The 19,989-nt window shown below is 43.0% G+C and overlaps 1 protein-coding gene across 7 annotated transcripts in view; it reads left to right on the top strand.

Annotated features, from left to right (window-relative positions):
* Nucleotides 1-19,989, top strand: part of rtkn (rhotekin) — an 88,310-nt gene that overhangs the window by 29,644 nt on the left and 38,677 nt on the right. The window contains exons 1-2 of one of the 7 annotated variants that reach the window (XM_035996744.1): nt 15,281-15,579; nt 15,620-15,743. The exons of 5 other annotated variants lie outside the window; for them this stretch is intronic. In XM_035996744.1, the coding sequence (XP_035852637.1) occupies nt 15,720-15,743 (24 nt within the window). In that variant the 5' untranslated portion in view covers nt 15,281-15,579; nt 15,620-15,719. Of the gene's footprint in view, nt 1-15,280; nt 15,588-15,617; nt 15,744-19,989 lie in introns of those variants that run through there. One more of the 7 variants, XM_035996740.1, reaches the window with a different exon arrangement.

Genomic DNA, 19,989 nt, shown 5'->3' with positions numbered 1-19,989 from the left:
ATAACGATTAATCGTGCAGGCCTAGCAGCCGTTTCTGTAAAAACAGGCTAACAATTGTGTCATAACCACGCGACTTTCTGTCGCACAGTAGAGAAATTACCGTACAGCCAGGAGAAGCACGCAGGCAATTGGGGGGACGTGGAGGCATACAGTCAAGGGAGAAGCCCATAGAGAGTCCATGAAAGCATCGGAACAAAATATTTCAGCAACGTTTTGATGGATTGGAAATACTTCGGAATGATTCCGATTTCTCTTGGCACAGCTACCAGAAGACTTACAACTTTCAGACAGGTTGCTCACGTCACATCTACGTCGTCAAGCTCAGTTTGAGGCTGCGCAGTAACGCTCAGCCATCACCGGAAAAGTGCTTCACTGGTCTCTATGGTCTCTGGTCTTTATGACCCACCGATCCACCCTGACTTCCTCCCTACGCGGACCAGAGGGCTCTTATACCGCAGCAGTCAATGTGATGCATTCAGCAATAAATATGTGGAATACATATGAATTATACTGCATTACTTTTTGTAGCTATATGTACGAATATATTTATGCACTGGTCATGTCAAAAGATAAGATTGTCTGTCATTTAAAGAGAAAACTGAAAAGTGAGAACATCATGCATGTCCTGAGGTTCCAGCATTCCTCAGGCTTGTATAATTGCTGTGTCAGGAGGGGAGAGAGAGCAGCCATTGTGTCCGTTTGCGAGCTCAGTAGGAAGACTCTGTTATGCTCTTCAGGTTTTAACACGTCTGTTATAATAGGAATGGCTGCATTCTTGGCTCCAGTGCACTGTTTTCTTCTGTCTGTCCCTCTCTTATGAGGCTCGTAATGCAGTCGCTGTAGTGTTTTTCTCTTTACAGTCGTATGCAAAGTGTGCAAAACAATTTTGACCTCAGAATACAGGAGTCCCCTCAGAGGAGAGGTGGCGGATGGGAAACAGGAAATGCTCTTGTGTAATTACTGTTTCCCAACGGGAGCGACAACATGATGTCATTCAACTTGCGGCCATTAATAGACACATACACACCATTTCCTGTAATCACAGACCCGGATACACAGTTGTTGTTTTTTTTATTTGCTTTTTTTTAATGTCCTGTTTTATTCTTCTATCCTGGTTCTCAGGCTGTGTCCCCCTCCGTCCTGTCCCCTTCTCCACATTGGTAGCCCGAGGGCCGTAGATGGACACTTTCTCCCTGTTCTAATTTTAGCCTGCAGACTGGCCTTGAATACACGGATGGTGGCTTTGCCAGAGTTACATGTGGACGTTTGTTAAAGGGTTTCTGAGGTCATTCATTTTTGCGCAAGTTATAGAAGCAGGATTTGGGTTGTGTTATTTCTGTCATTGTTTGTGAATGTACAATCATTTATCTGTGTGTGTGTGTGTGTGTGTATGTGTGTGAGCGTGTGTGTGTGTTGACCTCACTGGGTCAGGGTGGCCCTGTTCTACTCAGAAGTAGGATTGGGTACTGAAACCTAGGCAACCGGTGGGAATCGGACCGGATTCGAACGCAAATTTTGGTTCCTCATTTTGGTTCCACTTAATGTGTTGACTGAAATATTTTCCCTCTGTCGCTCCGAATAGGACGTTAAAATATCACACTTTCTCTGTAGTCTACCGTTAGCTAGCTACCGTAAATGTAGGCTACTTTTAAAATGCCATATTTTCCCTCTGGGCTCACCAAAATGAACGTGAAAGCATATTAACCATTTACTACACGTGATCACTAGTAAACATATTACATCTTTGATGTCATTTTTCAGTTTTTCAAGAATCAGTTTAGGAATCAGAATCGTTTTAAAAGTACCGGTTCGGCATCGGAAACGATACCCAACCCTACTCAGAAGGGATGCAGCCTCGGGCATTAAGCTGCTAAAGCTCTACTCATCATACCAATGATATCATCTAGGGCTGCACAATTAGTCACAAATGTTATCTAAACAGCAATATGGACTAGTTAGTGTAATATCCAAATTGCATGGGGGGAGCAGTATTTGTTAAAACATCTTTGTTTGGTACAGATAATCACAAAAAAAAAAATCACACCATAATCAATTTTTACTTTTAATATTTTTCAATCAGAATGAGAATGATACAAAAATGATAATTGCCTACAATATCATGAATCATATCACAATCGCTATATCAGTCAAAATAATCGCAGTTAGATATTTTCCTCTTATCGTGCAGCCCTAATATCATCTGATGGTAGATTAAACTACCACCATTGCACACAGTCTACCTTAGCACCTTTTAACTCTTTACATTTCTGTGAGTGATTTTTATGTATGTGAGATATATGTGTGTATGTGTGTGTTTGTTGTGTTATGGTTGTCTAAGCTACTGGATGCCTAAAATTTCCCTCGGGATGAATAAAGTATCTATCTATCTATCGATCTATTGATACATTGATCGAGATCCCTTTTTAGGGTTCTGCTTGTGGATGTTGTATTTGTTGAGGTATTAGGACCCAGAACTGACCCCTGATCACTATGTGTTAAACCTGTGGAAAACACCAACTGGAAAGTGTAGCTAGATTAGCAATTGTGGTTAGAAAGTCCCCATTCTGAAGTGTTCGGTGAACATTTCCTGTAATGCTTTTTGATCCTCCCAGGATATTCTAGTAATCGGGCTGATAAATTACAACTTTCATTTTAATATGTAAGCCGCTAACCAAATATACAAATTGAGTTTGTTGCTGCCTCACCCGGGGACTCATGTTTGACCTCTCACACGCTCCCAAACCCTAAACTTAGCTGTGGCCATGCCTCGGATAGTTCTGCGCATTCTGGACACCACAGGCGGGCGTTAAATATCCATCGGCTGGGATTCATGCAGCCTCTCTCCGTCTGATCTGTTTGATTGAGTGGGACTTATCAGAAGTTAGTCCGTCCACACAGATCAATGCAGCCTCTGTCTCTGTTTCAATCATTTCTATATGATTCAGTTTGTTCCCTTGCACATATTTCTTGGCTTGTGTCTGAAAACTGTTGCTGATTTACAATGTCCATACTGTATATAAAGTGTCAGTCCTGGTAACAGATATTTGACCCCACAGACCCCACATGCTTTCTAAATGTAGGAGGTCCAGGAGGGCAAAGGCCAGATTGGCAGCAGTTAATCCCTGCCTGTTGTGGGACAGTAAAGCCAATATCTTCTTGTGCACTCTAGATAGACTGATGAATCTCAACCTGGATAATACATTTGTAGTAGGAGCAAAGGTTAATCTTATTTATAATGGGACAGCTTCAAATCCCCTGGTTTACCTGGGCCTAGACGTGTAGTGGCATTTTATTCCATTTGAATCCTATTTTTTCTATTCTTGTCGTTCTCAGGTTTGTTCTTACCATTCATTTGTTCAATCTTTATTGCGTTTTCTGCCCTGTGATGAATTCAAACTTTTAGCATTGAAGTCAGTGCAACTATATACTTCCATGAAGAAGCAATCAGCTGTGTGTGTGTGTGTGTGTGTGTGTGTGTGGGTGTGTGGGTGGGTGGGTGGGTGGGTGGGTGTGGGCTTGTTTAATTATATTTGTGGAGTCCAAAAACCGGGAGTCCAGTATACTTGTGGGGTCCCGACAGCTTTGTGGGGCCAAAATGCTGGACCCCACAAGTTTAAAGGGCTGTTTGAGGGTTAAGACTTGGTTGTAGGATTAGGGATAGAATTAGGTTAGGGTTAGGGTGAGGGTTAAGGTTAGGCATTTAGTTGTGATGGTTAAGGTTAGGGTAAGGGGCTAGGGAATGCATTATGTCAATGACAGGTCCCCACAAAGATAGTGAAACAAACCTGTGTGTCTGCATATTTGTAGGTGTGTGTGTGTGTGTGTATATATGCATGTGTGTACGCATGTGCGTATCTGTAGGTAAATGTGTGTGTGTGTGTGTGTGTGTGTGTGTGTGTGTGTTGGTTCAGCTGTGAGGTTATTTAGGTAGCCTAAGTTACACCAGACCTGCTTGCTTCAGTGCAAGGGGTGCTAAAGCTAACATGCGCTCGCTCTCCTGTGATACAGGATACACAGTCACATCTGAGCCAAGACACATTCCTCCACAACGGACAGCTTCATCGCACACCGCTAACCTGCCGAGCTCGTCTGTGTGCTTATGAGACTGTGTGTGAGTAAATATTTGCTAAGAGTAATAAGCCAACACTGTAAGCTATATAATCAAGCCGAGCGCTTTGATTAAATTAGGGACATTAGGTTTATCACTGTGGATTTCATTGTGAATGTGAGGGTTTTTTTTATTTGGCTTTTAACTTTTGTTTTAATTAGATGGAAGAGTTTCCTACAGTATTGCTAGAGCCTCAACATAATGGAAAAAGCCTGGTTTATTCACTTGTAAGTGTTATGTACATGGGGATTAGGCTTCATCCACACTACTACTTTTTCACCTTGCGTCCACACTACTCCGCCGTTTCCGAGCCCCTGAAACTGAGACATTTGGAAACACCGCTGCCCCCTTTTGAGTTTGAAAACTCTGGGGTTACTTTGTAGTCTCAACAGGCAGAAACGGAGACCCTTGGAAACGATGACGCACGTCAGTCAGTCTTATCGGTTAGGTAGGCTTACATACCTTTCAGTCACAGTTCCACCTCTTCGTTTAAAGCAAATAATTCCCTGCTCTTACTTTACACCATTGTTGTTCTTTCTACAAAGTATTTTCTGGATTTAAAACGTATACATCAATGATTTTCGAATGCAGAGCAGTGTCAGACAATCTGCTTCCTGTTTACACCGGCACACACATGCCCAGTGTACGCGGATGGTCATGTGATATGCGTTGTCAGACATGTTAAATGGACGGAGATTAGTTCTGCTGGAAGGAGGTTGTTTTTGTTTCAAAGCGCTGTTTAAAAATGAAAACGGAGAAGTGTGGATGTAGCTTAAAGTTGCATGAACGAATATGAATGAATAGATCTTCATTGTCATTGTTATAAGAACAGTTTAGCAGCTCTTCAGAATTGACAGTATTAAACACAAAGTAGCTGCCAAAACTTGCCTCTGCATCTGGGCTTCTGCATCTTACATCGACACTAGTACATTTTCATTTTTAGTCTGTGTGTGTGTTTGTGTGTGTGTGTGTGTGGTATTTGTAAGTGTGTCTTTGGCATCACGGATAGTTAACAGTGGGTTCCAGTTCTTCCAGTGCTGTATGCCAAAAGCAGCCACAGTGTGTGTGAGGTAGAGGAGAAAGGGAGCTTTGTGTAGCATCACACACACACCCATCGCTCCCTACCAAGCCCTCCTCTCCTTCTTGGAACTGAACATCTAGCTCCTAACCCTCAGCCTTCTCTTCCAAGCCTTTCCGTCTCCCCTGCCAGCCTCAGGTCTGCTCACTTCAAACCATCTGGCTCCCCACCTCACCTCTGCACTCCAACGCTCCCCCGTACCTCCCTCGGACTTCACCACAGTGCTGTATCCCCCCCCCCCTGTACCTCAGTCCTCAACGCAGCCGTCGCCTATGCAGCGGTTTAGGTGGGGCAGTACAGGTCTGAATGGGCACTCTGTGTGAGCAGGAACCAGTTAGATGCCGCGGCCTGAGCCAAGCTTCCCTTGAAAAACAGCACGCATGAGCCAGGGGAGTGAGAAGGAGAAAACACCAAGCCAAACTGAGAGGTGCCGTTATTAGAACACCGACCGGACTCCCTGCACCTTCCCAGTCTGTTTCTTCTTTTGTCATTCACTTCCCTCTCCGCGCTATCTCCGCCTGGATCCATTTGATAATTTCCCCCCACTGTTCTCCTGTCTCTCTGCTTCTATCTCAGCTTTCGGCCCCTTATTCCCGCACCCTTCAGCATCCCCTTTCTTTAATCCTCCTATTCCACTCTTTTAGCTGGCACGTACAAGACACTGTGGCTTTAGCAGTTACAGGATAATTTTTTTTTTTTTGCAGCTGCAAAGAAAATTGAAGTCACTTAAGCTGTTTGAATTGAAAGTACTGCAGGCATTATTCAAAGCAGCACAGATTGGATTTAAAGCTGTTTGACTTATCGTGTCAACAGCTCAGAAGTTACTGTTTTTCAAGTGGAGATATTAAAAATGCTGTATTGCTTTGTAATGCATGTTATGAAGGAACGTCTGAACATGTTGTGGAGATGCAGCTGGCGGCACAGGCTGTTAAATCAGATGGTTGTCTTTGAAAATATGTGCGTGCACTTGGTAATGTGTTTAATGGAGCCTGTAGATGTTGCTTTTTTGTGTTTGTCCATATGGATGCAATTTATGATCGCGTCTGCGTGTTCTATTTGTGTGCTTTCATGTGAGATAAACTGCACAGTCTACATGATTGTGTGCAAGTTTATGGTTCACACAGTGGCTTTATTGATTGATGTGTCTTTGGTGGGGTTTGTGTACAGTATGTGTTGGAGTTTTAAGTGTGCGTGAATAAATTCACTCTAATTCTGTATTTTCTATCCCTCTAAACACTGTCACCATGCAAAGCTAGTGCCGTGCAGGTGCCGTGGAGCAAAGAGTAAGTGGAAGTCAGAGATGGAGGACAGGCACAAAACAAGAGCTGTCTAAACAAACAACTGCCTATATTAAAGCTATAGTGGGTAGTTTCTGTCGCCCCCATGAGGAATTCTAAATAATGACAGCAATACTGTCAGTGCATCTACATGATACAAGCCTCCGGTGATGAAAATTAAAACACGATGGACTCTTCACAAGAGGTAATTATCTTGTAATTTTTGATGTCCTCTTTGTCTCTAAAGCTGAACGCTGCTGTTGTCCTTTCTCAGCTGTGACGTAAAACGCATCACTCGAGCTTCTGCACGAGAAAGTCGCCAGACTACACCATTTTGTCAACATAGCCATACTGAGAAACACAGAGAGAGTTGTGTGGAGCTGGTGGTCTTAATTAGCTTTGTAGCAACTCATTTGGCACTGGCTTGAATGTAACGGACATTTATTGTTATGAAAAGGTTGCGCACTACAGCTCGAAAACAATCCGTTCCCCAGTGAAGTGGATTGCATCCATAACGTCACCAGCATCCTTGTGACTCTACAGACTGTATTTTGGGACAGCATGTGTGTGTGATGTGTGCTTACGCAGCAAGCCAAAGTGTCTAATTGAATCACTGCACACTGCAGGATCCTTGGCCACTCAGTTACTGCATGTGTGTGTGTCACTGGTGTGTGTCACTGGTGTGTGTGTGTGTGTGTGTGTGTGTGTGTGTGTGTTTGGCAGGTGGAACAACTCTGTCAGCATATGGAGGGCTGCCGTGTGACCATCTGAGAGTCCATTCTGCTTTCATCAAGGACAAGAGATGATCTCTCTTTCCTTTATGATGTAATGCCATTATTGTCTCTGTCTCCATGTCTCATTTTCACAGCCTCGGTAAGCGACACTGTGACATCACATACATAGCTGTTGCTCTGGTTGTTTCATTGTTTCTTAATTTGAGTCATACGACACTTAAAGTGACACAGAGAAAGCTGAGCAGATGGCCTCCCAGCATGCACAGAAGGCTGCTGTTATGACTGCAACAAGAGACTCGCTTTGAGTTTTATGTGACTTTTTCTGTGGTTGGGTGCCTGAAGATTGATGGTTGTGCTGTTAAGTAAAACCTGAATGCCAAAGGCGATCTGTCACGGGGGGATTCCAGGGTTTAGAGGCAGGTCAGCAGGAGCTGAGGGCTTAAAGCTGAGGTAGCTCTGAAGGCCAAGGCTGCTGAAAAGGGGCCCTCTTGTTGTGGTACGAGGTGCTGAGAGGAATGGACGAGCTGTTCCACCCCCAAACAACTCCCCCCTTCACAAAAAAACAACCTCTCTCTGCCTCACTAAGATGAGATCAGTGGAACAAACTCTCCAGCTGGATGATGTCATGTGTGGGACTTGGGGTCAAAATCTCAGGGTCACATTAGGAGATGTGACACACACACACACACACACACACACACACACTCAAGGGAGGATAAAGACCGAGTGATGGACCAACCGAGAGCCATTTCTGAGGAGGCGCGCTTGTGTGTGTGTGTGTGTGTGTGTGTGTGTGTGTGTGTGTGTGTGTGTGTCTGTCTGTCTGTCTGTCTGTGTGTGTGTGTGTGTGGGAGCTGAGGAGTGTGTATAATACCCTTTGAGAATTTTACACGAGCTGTTGTGTTGATACTATAATCGCTTCTCCTTTCTGCTGTCTTCTTGCATACACAAACACACACACAAGCACACACACACACACACCTTTGACTCCATTATCCTCTGCGTCCTCCTTCGCCTCCACCATTAGTGAAATTATTTTTTTTTTTTTTTTTTTTTAAAGCTTGCAGGGCCTCCTCAGGTTGTCAGAGTTGAAGGGAGTCCATATGTCGGTATATGCGTGTCTAATCTTGGAGATGAGGAGATGAAAAGTAGGGCTGCACCTGCAACGATTATTTTCATAGTTGTTTCATCTGCCCATCATTTTTTTCTCGATTAATCGATTAGTTATTTGGTCTATAAAATGCCAGAAAATTGTGTAAAAAAAGTTGATCAGTGTTTCCCAAAGCTCAAGATGACGTCCTCAAATGTCTTGTTTTGTCCACAACTCAAAGATATTCAGTTTACTGTCACAGAGGAGAGAAGAAACTAGAACATTTAAGAAGCTGGAATAGGAGAAGTTTAACTTTTTTTTTTTTTTCATAAAAAATGACTCAAACTGATTATCAAAATAGTTGGCGGTTAATTTAATAGTTGACAATTAATTGATTAATTGATTGATCTTTGCAGTGCTAATGACAAGTTTAATCCATCTTATCATTGGAACAGACTCAGGGACTGTACAGGTATTCCTATTGGTTCTGGGGAGAATCATGGCTCGATATGACTGGCTGAGACAGATCGCTAACCGGACTGACACCCTTATTAACCCCCGCTACACCAAGCTTCTGTATGACTGTGTCATTGGTCATGTCTCACTGTGGACACAGACTGGCTGTTATGTAACCACATGTGTAAGTTTATTGCCGCACAATTTTGGGCCTACATAAAAAAAACACACACACACACACAGCTCACGTCCTCACAGTCGGCATCCACAGCTGTCACTGTAAAGTCCATCAAGACTGGCGGTTAGTATAAATAGCTTTGAATAGGATCACTGTTTATCTAACTTGCATAATACTAAGGCATAGGTTGCAGTAGCTATGCGTCCCTGATGACATAAGTGTCTCAGGATGTTCGTTAGGTTTCTCATGTTGCAGATTATGATACTGTTGTAGTGATAACGATGACACATACAGGTTTCGTAATCTAGATTTACAGGCTAGTTAAACTCTGCGGTCTAGTATGTAAACTGCACTGCCACCATCACCTCATATAATAAATCTATCTGTGGTATTGATAACATGTATGTTTGGTGTCAGGCTCTAGTCTCCTCTCAGCATACTTGACCTGTTCTACAGCACCTCAGGCTGCCTGCACATCTCTACATGCTTCTTAGTCCTTGCATAAGACAAAACCAGGACAGGCACATAACAACATGGACGCAGTTTCTGAGACTCGAGGCCCAGTTCAGCAATGAGAGTAAATAAGAGGAGTGAATGATCCTGTTTCAGTGGGTACATCCCATGTCTAGGGCAGGGTATCGCTCAACATTTTTTCAACACCGGTACCGATACAATACCGTAACTTTGATACCAATTTTATAAAACAAAAGAAATTGCAACATTACGGCATACATCTTTTGATTTATTTTTCAGCTCCTACTACGTGAGTTCCGTCTCTGTGCGTATCGTAGAGTATTCCTGCGTGTCTCTACGACGTGTAACGTTAGACAGCCAATCACAAGCCTTATTAGATCTTGGTAGAAGCATGCTGCATGCTTATTGGTGCACTGACGCCGATGAGAATTACTCCTTAGGTATTGAAATTGGGTATTGAATGACGAGGCATTTTTCGATACTCGATACTTTGGAGGCAATTCGGTCGGTGCCTAAAAAGTATTGAATACCCAGCTCTACCCATGTCCCTTATTTGATAGGTCTAGGCTTGTATCATGTGGACGCGCCAACAGTTTTGTTGTAATTACTTAGAATTCCTCATGGGGGAGACAGAAACTACGCACTATAGCTTTAATCAACATGAGATGCACTGAGTGTCTGTAGATGTTGCCTTGCCCTCTTATGGCCAATAGGGTCTAACAGGCTACCCCACTTGAATACTTTATTGTTTTCTCCTTCCATGTCACATCTTAAAACAAAGGATTCTGTTTAGAGCCCTCAAGATTAATCATTTAGTTGTCAACTATTAAATCGCCAACAATTTGTATAATCGATTAATCAGTTTAAGTAATTTTTTAGGGACAAGAATTACAATTCCCTGATCCCAGCTTGTTAAACGTGAATATTGTCTAGTCTCTGTGACAGTAAACTGAATATCTTGTGAGGACGTCATTTTGGGCTTTGGGAAACACTGATCGAAATTTTTCACCATTTTCTGACATTTCATAGACCAAACAACTAATCGATTAGTCATGAAAATAATCGTTGGTTGCAGCCCTAGTTGTGTTGTGCTATGACTGATGAAAGGTAGAAATTAAGAGAGGCAATACATAATGCTTAGATTCATTCTGTAATATGGCTGCACAATTATTTAAAAAAGAATTGCAGTTTATTTATTAGAATAGTGGGCGCCCCAAATAGATTTCATATTCCATTCCCATACAATTTCAGGTGCCAACTTTTGCACATATGCACATATATACACACATAACCCTGTTAAAACAGCAATTTTTAGGTTAAGTATTGTTTATATACTGCACTATTTAGCTAAATCGTTGCAATGATTGTCAGTGTGCCTCCATAACAGAACTAGTGGTCTAAAAATATGGTGGTAACAGGAAGAGAAAGCTATAAAAACTCTTGTATTTTCACTCTTGCAATAAAGCAATTGAAGCTTATCCATGTGCTCCACTGTTTCCTTTGGGTCAGTTTATGTGAAATTGCCCAGAGACCTTTATTCAAACAAAGGGCTGTTTAAAAATGGGGGTAAAATATGTGAAAGAGAAACACAGACCTGTCCCTCAACAATCACTGCCAACAAAGGCACCAGATTAAAATCTGCACAAACCCAAAGTGGGAATTTTGCTAATCTTTACTGTGAAGTCACTCCTCTATGTCGCGATAGCAATTAAGATTGAATTTTTATTCAAGCTTATGAAAAGATTACAAATGAAACAGAAATGCTTTAGAAAGATGGCCTGTAATTGGACACGTGGTTACAACAGGCTCTTGTATCTACAGAAGGGAGGATGTACAGCAGCTGCCGAGAGGAAGAGAAACGCTTGTTTGGGAAAAACACTCTTGTCGGTGTGAGTCAATAGGAAGTGCTCGAGTCTCAGAGGGAGGGGGCTGAGTAGGTTAGTCTGGCTGGTGGAATGTCTTCTCATCCTGTCATACTGTATGCAGTGCTATGACACTGGGAATGATGGCAATCATTCATTCCGCTGGTCCCGCTGAGTCATTCAGCATGGGAAAACTGAAGCCGACCGTGTGCAAGCAGAGCCGGATTAAATGGATTAGGATTACACGAGGAAAGATTACACGAGGCATACTGCATTTTTCGGGCCCCCTCAAAATGGATACTTTTTTATTTGGTGAATAAAGATTACTTTTAACGTGATAAATATGCTAATTTATTTATTTGGGTATTTTAAAGCTATAGTGTGTAGCTTCTGTCGCTCCCATGAGGAATTCTAAGTAATGACAACACCCCTACCCCTCCTCCATGCGTTATTATGGATCCCACGCAACTTCTAGGCAGGTCCCGCCCTCGAGGCAGCCCGATTGGTTGGGGTTAGGCATTGACCTCGAGTAGTTAAGGTTAGGATAGCCGACTGGTCAGGGGATAGGACCTGAACAAATCGGGTTAAGTTACCTTGCGTAAGCATGGACGCCTGGCCAATAGTAGCGTATGAATGCTATTGAAGGGCAGGTCTTGCCTAGAAGTTGCGTGGGTTCGATAATAACGCCTCCTCCACACAGTTGCTAGTAGCCAAGGAGGACACGGAGGATTCAAAAAAACATGGACTCTTCAGAAGAGGTAATTATCTTCACTAGATTTTCTGCGCACAATTAATAAATAATTAGCTTTGTAGCAACTCATTTGGTAATGGCTTGAATGTTACAGACATTAATATCAAAATAAATCAGTCCCCACCCGGGTCTCGGTCATGGTGCAACAATAAATGGAGTTAAACATCAACACTAAATCAACCATACAAAACTAAAACCCACGCAACATAAATGCACACCAAAACACTTTAACACATTATTAAAACGTACTTTAACTAGGACAGAAACCGTTCAGAAAATGTTTTTATTCACATGAGCCTTTGCACTGCTTCAGCATGACCCCACCCATCCTTAGTTATCTCTGCTTAATATGATCTGTGCACTGCATACTTAAGCTGATTATTACAAACAAGTAACGTGATTTGGTAATGATGAATATGGTTTTAATAAAACATGAAAGAATAGGTAGTGACCACTAAAAAGTATAATTACAACTAAATCTGGATCTAAAGTTTAGATGAAGGAGGGTGACAGGTCTGTGGTCATTTAATTAAACCTTTTCTGATTCTGATTGGAAATTTACATTTTAAAATTGTTTTTAAAAATATTTTTTTGGGGCTTTTCCCTTTTATTGTAGTGACAGTGGATAGATATGAAAGGGGGAGAGAGATGAGGGATGACACGCAGCAAAGGGCAGCAGGTCGGATTCGAACCCGGGCCGCTGCAGGACTCAGCCAACATGGGGCGACTGCTCTTACTGGGTGAGCTAGAGGCCGCCCCTACATAGAATTTGATACCGGTTCCTGAACAAATACCTTTTTTTACCATACCAATTTTATAAAATCCATGTTAACATATAGAAATTACAGCATTTCACAGTACTTTTTTTTTTTTTTTTGTCAGTTCTTTCACAACTTTGTGAGGCACACTGTAGTCAAGTCTCTCAAAATACATCGCACCCATGTGAGCCCCGTCTCTGTGCCTAGAGTTTTTCCTGCCTGCCTCCTCAATGTGTAACGTTAGCCAATCACAACCATTATTATATCTTGTCACAAGCATGCTGCATGCTTATTGGCTCACTGATGCTGATGAGATATATTCCTTAGGTATTGATATTTGGTATTGAATGCCGAGGCGTTTTTCAATGCTCGATACTATGGAGGCAATTCGGTCGGTGCCTAAAAAATATGGAAGTTCTGCACCCAGCCCTAGTCTTATCTTATGTCCAGATTATTTGAAGCACTTCTCTGGACGGCTCTCTGGCACGGCTACCTGCTGATGAAACCTTAATCTGATTAACTGTAGGATATTTACAGCTCTAAGTCCTGAGTTATCAAGGCTCATCTTGTTTTTGGTGCACACGTCCACTCACATGGAGAGATGAGCAGAGAGAGAGAGATATGAGGGTTAAAGCAAATTTTACTTTAACGTTTGTTGGTGTCTTGTTGTCGTCGTGTGGTGGTGAAGTGAATGCCATGACAAAGCGCATCTGTTGTCCTTAGCTAGAGGTAAAGAGCTGTACTATACTATTCACCCAGCCAGATGCACAGATGTATTATTGCACCATTGAGATGGACTTTGTTGCTCTGTTGTCATTAGCCAAGGCTGCCCACAGACTGACTCTCTCCTCCTCCATCCTGATCCTCCTACATTTCATCTGCTGCATCTCTGGACTGCGTATCTCATTCCACTTCTCAATCCAAAAAACAGCCCACAACAAAACAAGTGTTTTTTTGTCTTCCATTGCTGAGATTGTATCCATTTTGCTCTGCTGATATTTAAGAAAATGTCAAAATACTAAAGCAGTTTGATGCTTTACAGTTATTTCCTGCAGAGGTACGCTATGGTTTCACAATGTTCTATTTTATGTTTGCCAAACAAATGTCCTGAACACTCCAATTGCTAGTTTGCAAGTGCGGATTTCCGGGAGCCAAACTTTCAGTCAGCAGACTCACCCTAATGCCGGTTTATTCCCCACTCTTAATTCTAGCCGGACTCATCTGTTTTTTTCCGTTTCCACCTTCCCACAAATCACTCTCATACATCACCGGCCGACAAGGCGATGCAATCCACTGCACAGCAACTTCCCAGTGCACACGTATGGGCCAGGCAATACACAGAGGCGGGCACAGAAAGAGGAAAGGGCAGAGGGAGACGGATGGCAATTTTTGTTTTCCTGTCAGTAGAATTACATATTATTGTACCAACTGTAGGCTGCGGGCCAATATTTTTTGCGCACACTGTGATGTTTTGATATTGAAACATGTTTTCATATGCAGACTAACTCACTGTCCAATTCCAAGTAGAATTATTTCATCTTCATAGCATAAAGTATCCCTGTGCCAATCGAGACTTAAAATGTGTTACTGAGTTAATAGTGTACAGTCCTCTAAATGTACGCGTGGGAAAAGAGGGATGTTTTGCAAACAGAATATTGCCCAGTGCCTTGAGTCGTCATAACTTTAAAAAGTTGTGGGCGGTGTAGGAACAGAGCGACCACAGTGGATTTTACTGACACACATGCAAACCACTTCAAACTATGGCCAAACTCAGGGCTGCCAAATCCTCCTTATGTCATGTCAGTTTCTCCTAAGTAGCTTTAGATCGTGCCAGATCTGCCATTTTTGTGAGATCTCAGAGGGACCCTGGAACCCCATGGGACAGTGAAAAATGTCTGTGGACTGACTACAAAATTAGTTTTTTTTCCAGTAGGCTACGTAATCTCATTTACTGTATGGTGAATGACAGTGGGATGACGCCTGGACACAGCCTTGAGAGCCACTGCTGTAAATGACAGTTCGCTCCCCTCTGCTTGCGCGCAGCTATACACACAGATTAGGAACACACACACACACACACACACACACACACACAGTGCATCTCACTATCTTTGTGGGGACCCGTCATTGACATAATGCATTCCCTAGCCCCTTACCCTAACCTTAACCATCACAACTAAATGCCTAATCTTAACCCTTACCCTAACCCAATTCTATCCCTAATCCTACAACCAAGTCTTAACCCTCAAACAGCCCTTTAAACTTGTGGGGTCCAGCATTTTGGCCCCACAAAGCTGTCGGGACCCCACAAGTATACTGTATTCCCGGGTTTTGGACCCCACGAACATAGTTAAACAAGAACACACACACACACACACATACACACACACACACACACGCCTCCTCAGGGCTCTCGGTTGGTCCATCACTCGGTCAGTCTTTATCCTCCCTTGGGTGTGTGTGTGTGTGTGTGTGTGTGTGTGTGTGTGTGTGTGTGTGTGTGTGTGTGTGTGTGTGTGTGCGCGCGTGTGCGCGCGCGCCAACCCGGACTGGAGATCTGGAGCTGTATATTGAGACGACGACGACCATCATGGTGATAATGAGGACAGCACAGAGAGAGGCTGAAACACATGACCGCTATCGTTCCCAAATGGCCAAGAGTGGGGTTTGTGATTTCTGCGCGGATCCGTAACAACTTCTGTTCTGCGGCTAATAAACGGCAGCTACTCTCGGATTTTCAGCGGATATTGTAATTTTTTGCCTTTTTAAATGGAGGTGACTCAAAGGGAAAATCTGAGTTAAGGTATTCCACGGGGTGTGCGCGCGTGTGTGTGTGTGTGTGTGTGTGTGTGTGTGTGTGTGGAACGTTTAACGGACCTCGGTGTTGCGTAAAAAGAGCTCGTGCTGCCAGTTTTTGGAGAGTTGTGAAGCGGAGTGCTCCTCTTTGGATAGGATGAACAACTCAAAGAATCGGAGGGTAAGGATGTTGTTTTGTTTCCGAAAAGATTTAGAGGACTTTAAGCTTTAGATGAAATGGAAGAAACAAAATGACAGTCAGCTGTAATAGCCTACACGTCACACTTACGGGTTAATTCGTGACCGTCGGATCACTCAGGCTACTTATGATCCTTGGAGATGTCATTGGATCTACTATTGATTGTCTCAGTGTGCTCTGATCATTTCTTGTTCATTGCTTGGAGAGACTCGACGCCACTATTGAAAACCCCGACATTTTAAAAGTTGTCTTGTTTATCTCCCAAGTCTGCATTCCGGATTGGACCTAATCCCGCTCTGTGAATAAATTAAGTATTTTGATGAATTCGGCGCCACTACTAATTCAAGCAGCCGATTCTATTAAAGCAATTCCAACTTTTAGAATTGGTTCACACTGCAAGCTGCTGCCCACCATGTTTTTTTCCAGTGTGGACGAAGACTGAAGGGATATTAGATGAACCAGTTATAGAATATAAATTTACCGAAGAAAATTGATTGATTGGTGTATACTATGTTTGCCGAATTGAAGAGTGGTACCCAATGATCTGTGAAACCTTTAATACCATGTTCTACAAGTCAATGACTTCTTGTAAAAATGACAATTGTTTTAAAATGCACGATTTTTAAAGGGAGTCTGGTTACACTATTTGAGTGCTAGGTGTGCCTTGTTACATCAGGGGGCAGGTGTTGTTACATTAGCCTAGTTACAGTTCCTTTGGGCATAATGACCCAATTCAGTAATAATAGCCGCTATTGATTTTCTTCCTTTGTCACCTTAAATCACTCTATAAGCCAGCTCTTTCTCTGCTGTGCCTGAGGGTGAGTGGTTAATAGGGGGATAGTAACCCTCAATTTCATGTTGCCTGAATGCACTGTGTCATATCACCCAGCCTGTCAGAGTTGGAACAATGTGACAACTGTGCAATATTACTGCAATAATGACTTACATCTCCCAGTCATCACCCTTTCCCCTCTCTTGTGAATAAATCTTTCCTAAACGCCTTGAATTGGCGGCACAAAAACAGCCACACTCAAATTGAACACTGGAGCAGAAAATAGCTTTACATGTGAGAATATTATGCTTTTTATTGCCTTTTTTTCCCACAGCAATAAACTAATAAAATTCCAGGGTTTTCACATAAAGCTGTTTGGCTCAGAGGATGCCAGTCCATATAGCAGAGACATGCATATTATGCATTCATATTTCTATTTCAAGATTGCCATGCTTTCCACTTAAACACGGCGAACCACAGAAAAGGGTGTGTGTGTGTGTGAGAGAGTGTGAGTGACAGGCAGTCAGTTTGCTTTTTTGGTTTGAGCAGATTTACCCGACAGACTGGTAGCTCTGACCACTTCCTATAATCAAGTTTTCTATCACCACTGAAACTCTATCCACGCACAGATCAAGCAGACTGGCTGCATCTCTGTCTGTTGATTGCCTTCACTTTGCTTAATGGCGGGCTGCTTCCTGATGTGAGAGAGGGAGAGCGAGCGAGAGTTTAGTCTCATGTTGATTTAAAAGGTCACCTGCATCCACATCAGTTAGAGATTGAGCAAGCAAGACAGATGTGATCTTTCCATTCCTGCAATACAGCCTGCACGTGTGCGCGTGTGTGTGTGCGTGTGTGTGTGTGTGTGTGTGTGTGTGTGTGTGTGTGTGTGTGTGTGTGCATTTTGTCCCTACTACTGTTACAACCACAGCCATCTCTGATTATTAGTAGTGAAAAGGTCAGCGGCGTGCCAGAGCTCCTCCTCAGTGTGACTACACAGCATCTTCCTGATGCTTCTTTGTGCAATGGTTTCGCTGTATTCATGGCACACTGCAGCTTAGAGCTGCAAAGATTAATCGTTGAGTTGTCAACTACTAAATGAATCTGCTCCAATTGGTTTGACTCATTTTTTTATGGAAAAATAAGTAAAACTTCTCTGATTCCAGCTTCCTAAATGTGAATCTTTTTCTAGTGTCTCCACTCCTCTGTGACAGTAAACTGAATATCTTTAAGTTGTGGACAAAACAAGACATTTGGGGACGTCTGGGGCGCCTGGGTAGCTCACCTGGTAGAGCGTGTGCGCCCGATGTACAAAGGCTCAGTCTTTGTCGCAGCGGCTGCATGTTCAACTCCGACCTGTGGCCCTTTGCTGCATGTCGTTCCCCCTCTCTCTTCACTTTCACATCTTCAGCTTGCCTATATAATAAAGGCCTAAAATTGAGAAAATAACCGACAGATTAATCTACTATAAAAATAATCGTAAACTGGTCTTGTTTTTTTGTAAAATGCATTTCCGCCTGTGCCTTTTACTGCGTTTGCAATTATACAACGGGGGGAGAAAAGTCAGCATCCCGTGTCAGTTCCTTTTCCATGGAATCCTTCGGCCTGTGTCTAACAATCAATAACCACTTACTGCAGAGAAGCTTTCTGCAGACAAGTGTCTGTCCACACTTTCTGTCTGTCCAGCTTTCTGTCTCTCTCCATTTTCTCTTCCTATCTATCTGGACAGTTATCTCGAGTGTGTCCTCCGCTTGTATCTGTCTCTCCTTCTCTTCCCTACACAGCCTTCACTCACCTCTGCAGTCACGTGCGTTTCCCCTCTCTGCCCCTGCTCCATGCTGCTGTGTGTCTGCAGTAGAGGTCATTCTGTTTTCTCTGCTTATATTGTCCATTGCTTTCTCCCAGGAGGCAGCTGCTGGGACTGAGGCTACATCTACACTACTACATTTTAGTTTAAAAAACGAATATCTTTTGCTACGTTTACGCCTCACGTCCACAATACTCCGGTGTTTCCGAGCCCCTAAAACGGAGACATTTGGAAACACTGCTGCCCCTGTTTTGGTTTGAAAACTCCAGGATTGCTTTGTAGTCTGGACGTCAGTCAATCTTATCGGTTAGGTAGGCTTACATACCTTTCAGTAACAGTTCCACCTCGTCGTTGGTCCAAGCTAATAAATCCTTTGTCTTGGTGTTTTTGCCATTGTTGTTCTTTCTCCAAGTATTTTCTGGATTTTCAAATTATACATCCAAGATTATCAACCGCAAAGTAATGTCAGACAATCTGCTACCTGTTTGGACCGGCACGCACATGTCCAGCAAGGGTGTAACTTTGGTTTGAGAAGTGGGGGGGGGGACACACAAAGCAGGGGGCCTGGGGGCCCTACGCCAAACAAATGTTTTCTTGAATATCTACATATATTAAGGGGCTATGGTGATACAGTATCCAGGAAATAATTAAGTTGAAGAAAGAATAGTTCTAAAGTATGTATATGAAAAAGGACGTCTTACTTTCTTTATTGTTTAAAATAGGGGCCGATCGCTGAGACCTATAAAAGAAACGCCCTAGATGCCCAGTGTGTGCGAATGATCAAGTGATATGCGTTGTCAGACATGTTAATATGGACAGAGATTAGTTTTGCTATTGGAGCTATTTTTTTTTGTCTCAAAATGCCACTTAAAAATGAAAACATACTAGTAGATGTAGCCTGAGATGGCTAGGACTTCCTCAGCCTAAGAAACACAGGGGGAACTGGAACCCATTACTCTATGGACTGTACAGCATGACAGTAGCTGTGGAGGAGGAGGAGTAGGGGGTGAGTTGGACTTTGTTTTGTGTGTGTGTGTGTGTGTGTGTGTGTGTGTGTGTGTGTGTGTGCCCCTTGAGCCAGTTGTTTTAGGACTAGTGTGAAAAATGAGCCACTTACACCTTGCTCCGCCACTATATTGCCTCACCGCCCACCCAATTATAGATCTTTTACCTCACACTTATTCAAAGACAATCTTCCTGTCTCTGGGGGTTTCTTACTATCTCACAGAGTGCGAGCTGCGAGGGCCAGCTTTGGTCCTCCACTCCTGCTTTCGGTATTCAGCTCCATGACTCCTATATACTCTAAACAAAGCCAGCTCTGAACCCGCCCCGACATGCCGCGGCAGAGCTCTCTCAGTAATGTTCTGTCCTATTTTTCTTTCTCCTTTTAGATATAGTGGGGAGAGAGGACTGATGGGGTTGATGCAGCAGGATATATCAAGTATGTTAACATACACACTAATATTCTGCTATTATTCAGAATATGACAATATTCCGAATTTAATACGGGTCATGTAAACATGTAAGGTCGTGGCTATAGACAGTCGGTGTAATCTTTCATGGGACAGTGTGTATATTTAGGCAGCAGCAGATTGGTGTGGCCTCATGATGCTGATTCAGTGGATGAGGAAAGGAGTGATGGACAAACAGAG

Source organism: Sander lucioperca, chromosome 2, assembly GCF_008315115.2.
Source record: "Sander lucioperca isolate FBNREF2018 chromosome 2, SLUC_FBN_1.2, whole genome shotgun sequence".
Lineage (NCBI taxonomy): Eukaryota > Metazoa > Chordata > Actinopteri > Perciformes > Percidae > Sander > Sander lucioperca.
This window is presented reverse-complemented; position numbering and strand designations above follow the sequence as displayed.